At 49.3% G+C, this 13,963-nt stretch overlaps 1 protein-coding gene across 1 annotated transcript in view; it reads left to right on the plus strand.

Annotated features, from left to right (window-relative positions):
• The first annotated feature begins 6,404 nt into the window (after positions 1-6,404).
• Positions 6,405-13,963, plus strand: part of ERGIC1 (endoplasmic reticulum-golgi intermediate compartment 1) — a 74,006-nt gene continuing 66,447 nt past the window's right edge. Inside the window, exons 1-2 of the mRNA XM_047799217.1 lie at positions 6,405-6,436; positions 6,799-6,912. Coding sequence (XP_047655173.1) covers positions 6,405-6,436; positions 6,799-6,912 — 146 coding nt within the window. The remainder of the gene's footprint in view (positions 6,437-6,798; positions 6,913-13,963) is intronic.

Here is a 13,963-nt window from a genome sequence, read left to right on the forward strand (position 1 = left end):
AGTTCACAGGCTGGCTGGTGGGAGGTGCTTCGTCAGTGCTGTCCCTGCCTTCCCCACGACACCGGGTCCACCTCCAGCTTTTGCCCTGTTTTTCTTCCCTGACCTGCAAATCTCTGACAGTCTTTAAAAAAAAATTTTTTTTTAAATTAAAGTGTAGTTGATTGACAATGTTTTATCAATTTCTGCTGTGCGGGAAAGTGACCCAGTCTTAATCCAGTCCTAGGCTTCTACTCTCAGCCCTTTGCAGGAACTCAGCCTTGACTTCTCCAGGGAGCTGAGGATGTGGTGGTGGGGGGGCCTCAGGGCACAGAGTCAAACTGAATCCCACGGGCAGGTGGAGGGCAAAGGACACTTGGGGTTCCTCGCAGGGGGCCTTTTCCATGAGGATTTTTCCCCCCAGCTGTCTTTCCCCCCTGTTCTCTCCTCCTAAACTTAAAAATACCGGCACCAATCATTTCTTCCTTTTAAATCTCTGTGGAAGGCCGTGCCCTGGCGGGGAGCCACGGAGATGAGAATCTAGTCCCCGGAATAGCTCCTGCCACTGAGCATTTAAATGCCGTCTGTATTTTTATCCGATGATGGGTCACTTCTGAAAAACCCCGCTCTTGTCCTGCCCCTCTCTAAGAATACATTTCCATTTATAGCGTCTGCGCTGGGGATGTTGTGTCCCGGTGTGGGGCCGGCTGCAGCGTCCTGTTTCCAGTGACTTGGAAACACGTCGGGGGCCCTGGCTATGCCCTGGCCCTTGCTCCCTGTGGCCTTGACGACTGGGAAGCCTGACTCCCAGCCAAGCACCCGGCTGCCTGCCGGCCTTGGGCTGCGACACCAGGCCTTTTCCTGTTTCTGTGGGACCATGAGCTCATCAGGCTATTGCAGGGCGGGGGAGCCCGGGGGGCTGAGGGTCCCTCCCAGGGCCTCAGTGGCACTGCATCACGGTTCTGTAGCTCCACGGGACCCCTACTCCTCCTCCTCTCACTCAGTAAGTGCCCCCAGCCCACTGAAGGTGCTGGGCTGTGCACGGGTGAGAGAGGGCAGCAGGGACAGTCAGGCTCCCCCGGGGCCAGTGTGGCACTTTGGGGAGGGCGCAGAGGGGGAAGCTGACCCAGGTTCCAATCCTGACCCTGCTCTTGTTGGCTGTGTGAGCTTAGGCAAGTGGCTAAGCCTCCTTGAGTCTTGGTTTCCACATTTTTTTTTTCTTTTTAGGGCCGCACCTGTAGCATATGGAAGTTCCCAGAATTCCCAGGCTGGGGGTCGAATCGGAGCTGCAGCTGCCGGCCTCTATACCACAGTCATGGCAATGCCAGAGCCAAGCTGTGTCTGTGACCTACACCACAGGTCACAGCAACGCCAGATCTCCAAGTCACTGGTCGAGGCCAGGAATGGAACCCGCATCCTCATGGCCACTGGTCAGGCTTGTTACTGCTGAGCCACACCGGGAGCTTCCAGTTTCCACATTTGTTGATGGCCCCTTGTGGGTGATGGGGAGAGGGATTGAGTGGGATAGAGTAGGTCAAGGGTCCTAAGTCGTGCTTGGCCGATAGGGTCAGAGCCCTGGAAGTGTCCTTGCCTGTCCCTCTGTTGACCTGTGGTAACTCAGGTGGGTGCAAGCAGAAAGTCTTAGGAAACAAATTTGAAGTTGGAAGTAAATGCGTGACTTACACTTTAGCAGTCCGTGCCTGCCCTGTCATTTCCTGAACTGCACTTTTTTTGGCCATGCAGATTTCTGCCCTCCCCACCCCCATGCTGGGTTTAGTTCATTCTGCCGGGGGCCCCTGGAATCTGCAAATTTAACCAGCTTCCTGGCAGATTCGGAGGCAGTGGTTCATGGACGAGACTTTGAGAAACACTGCCTCCTTCATCCATTTTGAAATATTTCTGCAGTCCTACTGGGTGCCAGGTGCTTTTTTAGGCTCTGAGGATATGGTGGAACTCAAAGCAGACAGGCCCCTGCTCTCCTGTCACTTGTATTCTAGTGGCTGAGTGGAGCAGTGACCAAATACACAAAACCCACATGCTAGCAGCGAAGGTCTCAAGGGCAGTGAAGGGAAGGGCAGCAGAGTATGGAGGGAGTGGTGTGTCTTAGCTGGTGGCCCAGACAGGTCTCTAAGGAGGTGACATTTGAATTTAGACCTCAAGGAAGTGTAGCAGCGAGAGAAGCCAAGATGTGAGGGCAAAAACATTCCAGACACAGAGAATGCAAGGCAGAGGGGGCCTGAAGTTGAGAGCATGCGTGCTTGACTGTTCAAGGAACAGATTACATTAGGATTTAGAACTGATGCATTTATGGAAAAGAATAAGATGAGTGCCCCCTCCCTGCTGTGCATGAGCTTTTGTTCTGCCCCCAGTGAGCCTGGATCCAGTAACCGATAAGGGTGGTGTTGTCTAGCCCAGTGAGGTCTCCATTTTCCGGTCAATAGACCATCTAAAATACTCTCTGAGAATTGCCTGGATGGTCGTCTTCCTGCTTAGCTGGTTTTACTTTCTTGTGGCCCAGAACAGCCCATCTCACCATTTCTCAGGCATTTGGGGACCTTAGGAGGACATAGGCTACGACTTGGAAAGCATCAGAGATCCTTATCTTTCTAACGAGGTGTTGCTGTCCTTCCCGTATTTCAGTTGAACTCTCTGCAGATGGGCGTGTTTGGATTCCACGAGGCCTGAGGTTCCTTCTACCTCTGTTGCTTTGGCAGTTTAAGAGCAGGCTTTGTGTGAGAAGCTCTTGAGTTTTGTTCTGTTTTGTTCCATGTCAAGTGTGAGGGGCAGGGGTGATGCTTTTGGGAATGAGAACGCCCCTTGGGCATTACTGTGTGAGCGCCACTGGATGGGGACCACTTCTGTCTTGTTGACGTCCTCCTCTCTCCCTGGAACTTGGTGCAGTCAGTTAAGGCCTCAACAAGTTGGGGATGGGAGTTAAAAGAGAAGGCACCTGAACGTAGACCCTGGGGTGGGGGATATACCTGGATATCAGGGGCAGGAGGAGGAAAAGGAGCAGACAGAGAGGATGCTGAAGAGTGAGGATGCCATGGTATTGGAGGCAGCCGAGAGAAGGGAGAGATCCAAGAAGGAAGGACAGTCAGTAGAATTGGTGCAGAGGCAGTATTGAGGAAAGCCAATGGCATCTGGCCCTCAGTGACTCTTGGGTGATCTTAGCTATAGAGCAAGAAGAGAGAGTGGGTGAGGGGGGCTGGCTTCAGTTTGCTATGGGATGAGGATCAAATGAAGGTGGAATGTGAGGTGATTTTAGGCCCATCATTGGGAAGTGGGCTGTGCACTGCCTCCTGTGTTCCATGGAGTACAGAACCACTGGTTCTTTTCTTTTTGAGATGCTAAGATCAATCATTGTGTTCAGGCAGTGGCAGCCTCATCTATCTGTGATGAAATTTCCCATCCTTGCTGATAAATGCCTACATCCAGGATTTCATCAGAGGATGCACCATGATGATTTTTTGAATTCTATTAGCCCTTCCACATTATTCTTTGAAATTATTCTACAAAATAAATTTTGTCCTCATCAGCTATTTGGCTACCTAGAAATACATTGTGATACCAAAAAGTCAGAATAAGTGCTTTCTATTTTTACCAATTTTCAGAATAATGAATTGCTGGCTTAGCATCTTCAGAGGTCCCCAAAGAGGCTTTTTTTTGGCTTTTTGAGGTATCATTATGAACTCATGAATTGCTTAATATATTTGATGTGTTTCAATCACAGCTATCATGAAGAAGTTTTTTTTACCAACAGGTTTATTTGAGGTATAATTGACATACAGTAAACCTCACATACTTGAAGTGTACAGTTTGAGAAATTTGACCTGTGTATACACTCATGCAACCATCATCACAAGGGAGTGAATGAGGCTCTCCCTTCTTTCCTCCCTGGGCAGCCAGTGATCTGCTGTCACTGTAGGTGAGCTTATGCTCTCTCCAGTTGTATGGAGGTGAAATCATACAGAATGTATCCTAGTTTGGCTTTCATTCAGCGTAATTATTTTGAGAATCATCCATGACGCTGCTTATGTCAATACCTCATTGCTTTTTATTGCTGAGTGATCTTCCATGTGCAGCTGTACCATAATTCATCTATCCATTTGCCTGTGGACGGATATTGGGTTGTTTCTAGTCTGTGGCTATGACAAATCAAGCTTCCTTGAATATTCGTATGCATGTCTTTGTTTGGGAATATATTTTCCTGTCTCTTGGGTAAATGCCTAGGAGTGGAATGGCTGGATCATATGGGAAAGGTATATTTAACATTTTCAGAAACCGCCAAACTCTATTCCCTAATGGTTGTAACTACTTTACATTCCACCAGCAACATCTAAGAGTCCCAGTTTCTCCATATCCTCACCAACGCTTGGTAGGACCAGTCATAATTTCAGCCATTCTGATAGGTGTAGAGTAGTATCTCTTTGTGGTTTTAATTTGCGTTTCCCAATGACTCTGATATGAGCATCATTTCATGTGGTTATTCACCATTGGTAAATCTTTGGCAAAATATCTGTTCGTATCTTTTGCCCATTTTTAATGGGTTATTTGTTTTCTTATTGCTGAGTTTTGAGAGTTCTTTACATTAAATATAAATCCTTTAGGAGACATGTGGTTCCCATCTATTTTTCCCGGTCTGTGGTTGTCTTTGCTTTCTTTTAAGCCTTTTGAAGAGTAGATGTTTTTTGTCTTGATGAAGCCTAATTTTATTGGGGGGAGGGGTGTTTTAATGGACCATGCTTTTGGTGTCTTGTCTAAAAAGCCTCTACCTAACCTAAGATCACAAAGATTTTTCTCCTGTGTTTTCTTCTAGAAGGTTTATAGTAAATCTTGAAGTCAGATCCCACTTTGTTCTTTTTCAAAGTTGTTTTGGCCATTCTCAGTCCGGTGCATTTCCATGTGAATCTTAGAATCAGCTCGCCCCATTCTGCAAAAATGCCTGCTGGAGTTTTGATTGGAAATGAATTGAATCTACAGATAAATTTGGGGAGAGATGCCATCTTAATAATTTGGAGTCTTCTGACCCGGTAATACAGTATATTTCTCTTTTTACTCGGTTCTTCTTTAATATCCTTTGGCAATAATATATAGTTTTCAGTATATGGGTCCTGTACTTCTTTTGTCAAATGTATCCCTGATACTTCATATTTTTATGCATCTCTTAAGAATAATGGAAGTGACCATTTGTGTTAGTTTTGGTTACACCTTCTATTGTTTCTTTTTAAAAATATAAACAAGGATGTAGATTTATTTTTATCACCCCCCGCCCCCTCCCTCGCTCATAAAATTGAACAGAAGGCAGTGTTCCGCAGTTTGCTTTTTTTCTCATACTCTGTAGAGACCTTCCTCATTGCTCTTTATAGCTGCATCATCCTCCACTTTATGGATGGTCTGTATTTCTTAGCTGGTATCCTTGGATGGTCTCCAGCTGTTTGCTATTACAGCTGCTACAGCGGTGGATAGTCCCGTGTGTGCGTCATGTTATATTTTCACCTGGAATTCACTGAATGCCATTAATGGGCCAAGCCCTGCACGACTCACAGGAGATTCAAGAACAAATCTGACCGTCCCCGCCCAGCAGGAGGGTAAGACCCTGCAGTCGTCTAGGAGCTGGGCCAGGAATGTGTGTGTCCCCAGGGCCCAGGGAGGTGGGGGAGGCGGCCTTAAGAGGGACCTTCTAGAAGCTCAGCAGTCACATTTACTCCTCGTCCTCTTTGGCCAGACTGAGTGGCTTCTGTGGGAAGGAGGGCAGGGGAGGGGCCAGGGCTTTGTGGTCAGACTGGACGCCTCAGGTGGCAGAGGTCACAGGTGGAGGCAATTGGAGCTGGGAGGTCACCTTGTAGATAAGAGACCTCCACATGGGCACCCAGATTCAGGGGCAGAGCCACAGGGCATGGGCCAGAGGGCGAGGACTGTGTGTGTGTTAGGATTGTGTCCACAGAGGATCGTCCATCACCCAGCGCCCCCGCAGATACCCGCCGCTACTCCGCCGCTCCCGGCCGTTCTCCCAGTGCCAGGCAGGCATGGGGCACAGTGGACAGGGCAGAGGTCCTGAGGCCAGGCTGCAGGACTTCGAACCCTAGATCTTGGGCAAGTGTGATGGAAAGGATGCTGGTATCTGCTGAAGAAGGTGGTACGAAGGCACTGAGCTGATGAAAACACAGTCCAAGTCCAAGGCCGGGTTCCTGGGGATCCCTCACCATGGGGGCAGCAGCAGCATGGCTGCGATTGCTCTTCTTCTTCTTCTTCTCCCTTCTGAGCCCCTCTGTCTGGGCTGGAGACAGACTTTTTTCCCTCCCTTTTGACAGAAGGAGGAGTGGTATGTGAACTCAGAATAGTAGCTTGAATGTCAAGGACAGGCTTTGGGGTGAGAGCGATTCTGGGCTCGTCGGAACTGGGGCTTGCACGGTTCTCTACCGGCCATGCCGGCTCTGGGGCCCTTGAACACGCCTGCGTGTGTGCACACACACCAGGGGTTCTCAGTCAGGTGGAGGGGCTGATAAGCGAACCAACAAGCCTGTTTTTCACCCACCTCCCTGAGTGAGGCACCGAGGGCTCTGACAGGCTGGAGGCCAGGGGTGACCAGGCCAAAGAACCAGCTAAAAGCCTTGCTGCCTATTTTTGGGACGAATGACCCACTGCTTCCAATGACTTGCTCCTAAATGGCGTCTAATTTCATTAGGTCCTGGAAACAGTGACATCACGAGCACCTGGCTTGGTGGCCGCCCACCTATGGCGAACCGCAAGGCGATCTGAGATTCATCTTGAGGAGCCGGGGAGAAGTGAGGTCCCAGGCAGCAAAAGTTAAAATAGCAGAGCTGAGGCATCGTGCTATGAAAAGAAATTACAGAAGAAATCCATTAGTCAGAGATTTCCAGTGGCAGTTTCCTTGCTTGGGAGCTGGAGGAGACTGACGCGTGTTTATTTTGGGTGAGGTTATGTGGTGTCCTTCGCTCTGTAGGCTACATGTGGCCTAAAGAGCAAATTTCTGTTAATTACATCCTATGGTCTCAACAACTTTTAGTACTGAGGTTGACATATGTTTTTTTGTTTGTTTGTTTGTCTTTTTAGGGCTACACCTGCAGCACATGGAGGTTCCCAGGCTACGGGTCAAATCAGGGCTACAGCTGCCAGCCTACCCCACAGCCACAACAACACAAGATCCAAGCTGTGTCTTCGACCTATACCACAGCTCAGGGCAACGCCAGATCCTTAACCCACAGAGCGAGGCCAGGGATCAAACCCGCATCCTCGTGGATGCTAGTCGGGTTCATTACTGATGAGCCAGCATATGGGAACCCCGACATATGTTTCATCCCAAGGAATTTGCTTGATCCTAAGGTGTAATGTAGTGAGAAGCATGGATCCGGCAGCTTTTTGATTCAGAAGTGACGCTTGTTCTTACCACCCCTTTATTCGAAGTCGCAAGTCCAGCCAGACTTCATTTTTTCCCTGTGGGCTCCTTTGCCGCTTCTTGACAAGTGTGCCCGCTCAAGCAGAGCAGGGAAAGGACAAGGAAAGACTCAGGTTCCTGGTCTCTGTGGGGTGATCAAAGCCATGGCCAGGATTGCCACCGTCCAGAGCAGAGTTCAAAGGAGGCTTCTCTGTGGAGAGAACACAGGCTCTATGGGAAGAGTGAGCTTCCCACGTGGGAGGCTTTGCTCTGCTTACAACAGGCTTTCTCAACTTTAGCGCCATGGACATTTGGGGCCGGTAATCCTTTGTGGTGGGGAGCCGTCTGGTGCCAATAGCATTTGAATTGTAGGATTCATTAGCATCCTGGGGCTTCAACTGGCTGGGTACCACCCACTCCCTGGGGTGACAACCAAAAATATCTCCAGACATTGCTACATGGCCCCTGGGGGGCAAAATCGCACCTGCTTGAAAGCCACTAGCATGTGACATTTCAAGAGCATGAGATAACAAGGATTTCACAAGCTTTTTATTGGCTTGTTTTTGTTTTAAATACTCTGAGTTTAATTATGCTTTGAATTGGGCAAGTCACTCCTTCTCAGGGGCTTCTGTTTTCTCTTCCGTAAAATGAATGCGTTAGATGCAGTGATCTCAGAGTATCTTCTAGACCCGCCAGCGGAGCGTGGTGAAGGCAGGAGGCCCCCTGGGGTCTCCATATTTGGGTCCTGTCCCAGCAGGTGATGGGACCTCTGATCCACCTGGCTCCAGGCACTGCTCCCATTCTCCTGACATCCAGCTCAGTCTTTTTTTTCTTTTTTCTTTTTCTTTTTCTTTTTTTTTGCTTTTCAGGGCCGCACCCGCAGCATATGGAGATTTCCAGGCTAGAGATCTAATTGGAGCTACAGCTGCCTGCCTACACCACAGCCACAGCAACGCCGAATCCATAACTCACTGAGCAAGGCCAGGGATCGAACCCACAACCTCGTGGTTCTTGGTCAGATTCATTTCTGCTGCGCCACGACGTGAACTCCTAGCTCAGTCTTTTAAGTCCACTTGATTGCTCTCTTGCTTTCATTTTAGCCCATTTTGCCTTTTTTTAAGTGAAAATTTCTACATATCTGTAAAAGTAGAACAGTATGAGGAAGCCCCAAGGACCCATCACCCAGCTTCCCCACCCTCCATTTCGTCTTTGTCTTATTTTTAGGGCCAGCTGCTGGGCCTTATGTTTGTGTAGACTCATTCATTAACTCATTCATTCGGATCACTTCCCTGCAGGCCTGGATTGTGCAGGGCTGGGCAGGCTGGATGCCCAGGTCCTGCCACTGAGAGACTCGTAGTCTAGTGGGAGGGCAGGGAAAGAACAATTTTTGACAAACACTAAAGAATCCATCCTTTAGCTTTCTCTGTTGGAGGCTAACCAATTTCAGTTCTTTAAACTTTCTCTCTCTCTTTTTTTTGTTTTTTGTTTTTTGTCTTTTCTAGGGCCGCTCCCTCAGCATATGGAGGTTCCCAGGCTGGGGGTCTAATCAGAGCTGTAGCCTCCAGCCTCCGCCAGAGCCACAGCAATGCAGGATCTGAGCTGCGTCTTCGACCTACACCACAGCTCATGGCAACACCGGATCCTTAACCCACTGGGCAAGGCCAGGGATCAAACCTGCAACCTCATGGTTCCTAGTCGGATTCGTTAACCGCTGAGCCACAACAGGAATTCCTAACCTTTCTTCCTAAGAAGTATTTTCCACCCACAGGGTCCTGGTATGTCCCCACATTGTCGGGAAAAGCAAAAGGAATGTAAATTAGCCTGGATTCAGATCCCTGCCATGGCACTTTAGGTGTGTGAGCTTAGCCGAGCCTCATCTGTAAAATGGTATGACAACCCTTCACTCCCAGGTTGGCCAAGAGACTTGGATGAGAGCATGGCGGTCAAGGGCCTGGCACGAGCCTTCCCCCTTTCTCCTTAGCCTTTTCTCCACATTCTCTTAGCAGTGGTGGCCACAGCTAATGGCATTACCACATCCCCGCAGGGAGGGACTGACTAATGTGAGCCAGAGAGGACGGCTCACTTCCTGGTCTGTCACATGCCTAGGTTCTCACCAGCCTCCTGGTGGCCCATTTTCTTAGTGACATTCACTGCTGACTCATGCAGCTTGTGGTCAGCTCTGAACCCAGGGTCTTTTTCAGCTCTCCCTTTGTCCTCCCCCTCCCACTCCCCAGTCCCGGATTTGTGGTGTGGGAATAAGATCATGATCAGAGAACATTCTGTTTAGGTGGCCTTCCCAAGGAGCCAATAGCATTGCCACACCGACAGTTTCATCGGGGTGGGGGCCCCGTCTACCTTGGCCATTTTCATTTTCCCACCATCTAATGCACTGCTAGTAGGAACTTGGTAAATACCTACTGAATGAATGAATGTGTTTTGAACTGGTTCCTGTTTTCCAAGAGAGCCTCCCTGCTTGGGGGCAGCATCCTTGGAAAAGCAAATAAGCAAAACCTTGAGATGTTAACATACCAATAAATAAGCTCCGGGAGGTCCTGCCGTGGCTCAATGGGTTCAGAATCTGACTGCAGGAGTTCCTGTCATGCGCAGTGGAAACGAATCCGACTAGGAACCATGAGGTTGCTGGTTTGATCCCTGGAATCACTCAGTGAGTTAAGGATCCAGCGTTGCCGTGAGCTGTGGTGTAGGTCGCAGATGCAGGTCGGATCCCACTTGCTGTGGCTGTGGTGTAGGCTGGCAGCTATAGCTCCAATTCGACTCCTAGCCTGGGAACCTCCATATGCCACCAGTGTGGCCCTAAAAAAAAAAAAAGAATCTGGCTGCAGTGGCTTTGGTTGCTGCGGAGGTGTGGGTTTGATCCTCAGCCCACGCAGTGGGTTAAAGGATCGGCACTGCAGCAGCTGTGGGGTAGGTCACAGTTGTGGCTCAGATTCAGTCCCTGGCCCGGGAGCTTCCATATGCTGCAGGTGCGGCTGTACAATAAATAATGATTAAATGAGCTCTAAACTGCTTCCTACAAGTACAGGGCAGTGGAAGGATCATGGTCTGTGCACCCAGATGTGGGTTTGAGTCCCAGCTTAATCACTGACTTGGTAACTGAGAGCAAGTTGCTTATGACTGAGCTGTAGTCTTCTTCCTGGAAAAACAGGATATCAATATCTGCCAGAGTCACTGTGAGAATTTAGTACAAATACACATGGGAACATGCCCAGCATGTGATGGCGGTGATCCTGGTTTTGCATCATTCACTCCTTCCAGAGCGCTTGCCTTCTGGGAGTGCCGTTGCCTCCTACAGTTGGGTTCAAGTCTTGCCTCCTCTCCTAGACCTTTGTCCACTCAGCCTTCCTCTCCCCTCTCCCCTCCAACAAGGACATACTCTGCCTGACACCCAGCATATTCGGCCAATATTTGTTAGACCCGCATCTCAAACTTAGATGCCTACAGGGATCAAGCATGTGTGAAGAAAGTGAGCTGGGTGGGTTTTTTTTTTAAATTTTAACATTTCATTTTGAAATAATTACAGACTTGCCAAAGAATTGCCAAAATAATATGAAGACTTCCCACATGCTTCCTTCAATGTTAACCTCTTGTATAACCTCTTGTATAACCATTTTCAAAACCAGGAAAAGAACACTTTACAGGACTATTAACCCATCTACAGATCTTAGTCCGATTCCATCCATTGTCCCACCGATGTCCTTTTTCTGATCCAGGACCTCCTGCGGGATTTAGGTGTCGCATCTCTTTAGTCTCCTCCAATCTCTGACAGTTCCTTGGTCTTTTTTTTTTTTTCTTCCATTTTTTAAAGTTTTATGGAAGTACATTAATGTACAATGCTGTGATAATTTCTGCTGTATAGCGGTGATTCAGTTTTCCATATACGCATACGCATCCATACATTTTCCAGATTCTTTTCCCATAGCGATGATCACAGAGGATCAGGTAGGGTTCCCTGTGCTGCCCAGCAGATCCCTGTCAGTTCCAAGGTCTTTACTTGCCTTTGTGTCCTTGACACTTTTGAGAAATGCTGGCCGGTCATTTTGCAGCATGACCCTCGGTTTGGATGTGTTTGAATTTCTCATAACTCAGCTGAGGTTGTACATTTTGAGCAAGTTCCCCAGAGGAGTGCTGGGGGGCCCTCCCCAGTACGTCTTATCAGGAGGGACATGACGTTTCTCCTGACTGGTGACCCTCACTGCGATCACTTGATCAAGATGATGTCTGCCAAGTTTCTTCTCTGTGCAGTTACTCTTTTTCCCTTTATAATGAGTAAAGATTTTGGGGGGGAAGTATTTTGAAAGCAGGGAACTGGCCTCTTCCTCATCAGACTTTTTGATTTATTCATTTCTTTATTTACATGTATGTAGATTTGTGGCTTCCCGTTTTATCTCATAGGTTATAATCTATTACTATGAGTATTGATTTAAATGCTGACATTGTCCCTTCTTCAGCCGGTGGGAGCCCCTGTAAGCTGGCTTCTTGTCCTTTTGATATGTCCCATCATTCTTTCTTGCCTTCTGACATAAGAAGATACTCCAAGTTCATCTTGTATGGTCCCTGCCCAGCCCTGAAATCAGCCATTTCTCCAAGGAACGGATTCCTTTGAGTAAAGAATGAGATTTGGGAGCCAAGGTTCGGGAGGCAGATGTGCTCATTGTTATCGGACTGTCACTGTTTCTGCCCCTTCTCTCCAGAATGAGCTACGAAAGAAATGCGGATATGATGTGGATACACACACACACACACACACACACACACACACACACACACACGGATGTTTCTTTACTTGTGTATGTTGAAAACCAGGACTCCATAGCAATACCTTCATTTCCACCCTGACACCACAGGGTTTAAGTCTGCATCTCTGTCTACGTGTATGTCCCTTCCCCGACAGTGAGCCACCTGGCCCCCCGCTGTCCTGACTGTATTTCCACACTTGCTCAGCTTCCCTGTGTGTAACAATCTCCCATCCCTTCCTCACCCTTGTCGCACTGCTCTAGGCTGCCCCCACCTCCTTACTCTGAGTGGCCTCTAACTTCCCATAAAACTCCCAGGTGGGGTGGGGGATTGGGCCACGCCCATGGGATGCGGAATTTCCTGGGCCAGGGATCGAACCTGCACCACAGCAGCGACCCAAGCCACAGCAATGACAGCACTGGATCTTTAACCCACTGTGCCACCAGGAAACTCCTAAAACTTGAGATGGTGGCTCATCTGTTTTTTAACCCATGAGGCCCAGTTTCTGTCTGTGGGCCCAGGAGGGTGACCCGGTATTAACTGGACGCGGGAGCTGGCTTGTAAGCCTCTCTCCCTCCATTCTCATCGCAGCACTACAGGCAGGTACCCAGCCCCTCAGCCTGCCAGGCTCCACCATCCTCCTGGCCTCTGCTTTGGCTGTTCTCCCTACCTGGACCAATCTTGGCCTGTACCTCCCCTCCCTCCCGTCCTCCTGCTCGCTTCGGAGAGGACCCCTTGCAGGAAGCTTCAGGATCGCCCCTGTCCCCTTTCCGGATTCCTCTGCCTCTCGAGGAGCACGACCGCATTCTCTCGTTTGCTTCTTTGGCTCTGCTGCTGAATTACAGGCTCACGGGCCCGAGGGCTGATTTCGTCTCCATGTCCCTAGTACCTCAAAGAGGACTAGTGCGTTGTAGGTGCTCGTAATTGGTAGCCAAATGAACATTAATCGGAGTAACACCAAATACTCCTAAACCACTTTTGGGTGCCAGGCAGGGTTCTAAGCGCTTTACGTTCACAAAGTCATTTGGTCCTAATCCCTATGCTAGGAGATAGTTACTACTCTTGCCCCATTTGGCGGGTAGAGGAACTGAGGCACAGAGAGGCTCAATGTTGTGCCCAAGGTCACGACACAGTAGTGAGGTCACCTTTGAGCCCAGGCAGTCTGACTTCACAGTATGTGCTCTTGCCTCTCACGTGCCTCTCACAGCTAATGGGGGCAGCGTTAGAACTTGGGGTGGGGAGAGTTCCCATCGTGGGGGGGAGGGGGAGTTCCCATCGTGGTGCAGCAGAAACGAATCCGACTAGGAACCATGGGGTTGTGGGTTCGATCCTTGGCCTTGCTCAGCAGGTTAAGGATCCGGGGTTGCCGTGAGCTGTGGTGTAGATCGAAGCGGCTCGGATCCTGCATGGCTGTGGCTGTGGGCTGGCAGCTGTAGCTCCAATTTAGGGCACAGGTGTGGCCCTAAAAAGCAAGAAGGGGGGGGGGCGTAAGTAATGTGAGCTCCCCTCCTGTCCCGACCGCACGCTCAGTTTTCCATGCCCTTCGGAGCCTAAGCACAGTAGCCGAGACGGAAGGAGAGAAAGCAGTACCTTTTACCTCGCTGCTCACAGGAATTTTTTCTCCCCTGAGGTTTTGGGAAACCAAGCACGTTTCATGTGTAATTAGAGCGCAGAGGAGTCAAGTATCAGATCTTAGGCAAGCTTTGCAAGTCCTTGCATTTGGGTGAGCAGGGCAGTGATATTGTTTCCCAATCACCCAAGAGGAACCATCAGCCAGCCCTTTACCCCATCAGCAGCCTCTACCGTGGAGCTGGGAATGCCGTGCGGACTTTT

This window comes from Phacochoerus africanus, chromosome 1 (genome assembly GCF_016906955.1).
Source record: "Phacochoerus africanus isolate WHEZ1 chromosome 1, ROS_Pafr_v1, whole genome shotgun sequence".
NCBI lineage: Eukaryota > Metazoa > Chordata > Mammalia > Artiodactyla > Suidae > Phacochoerus > Phacochoerus africanus.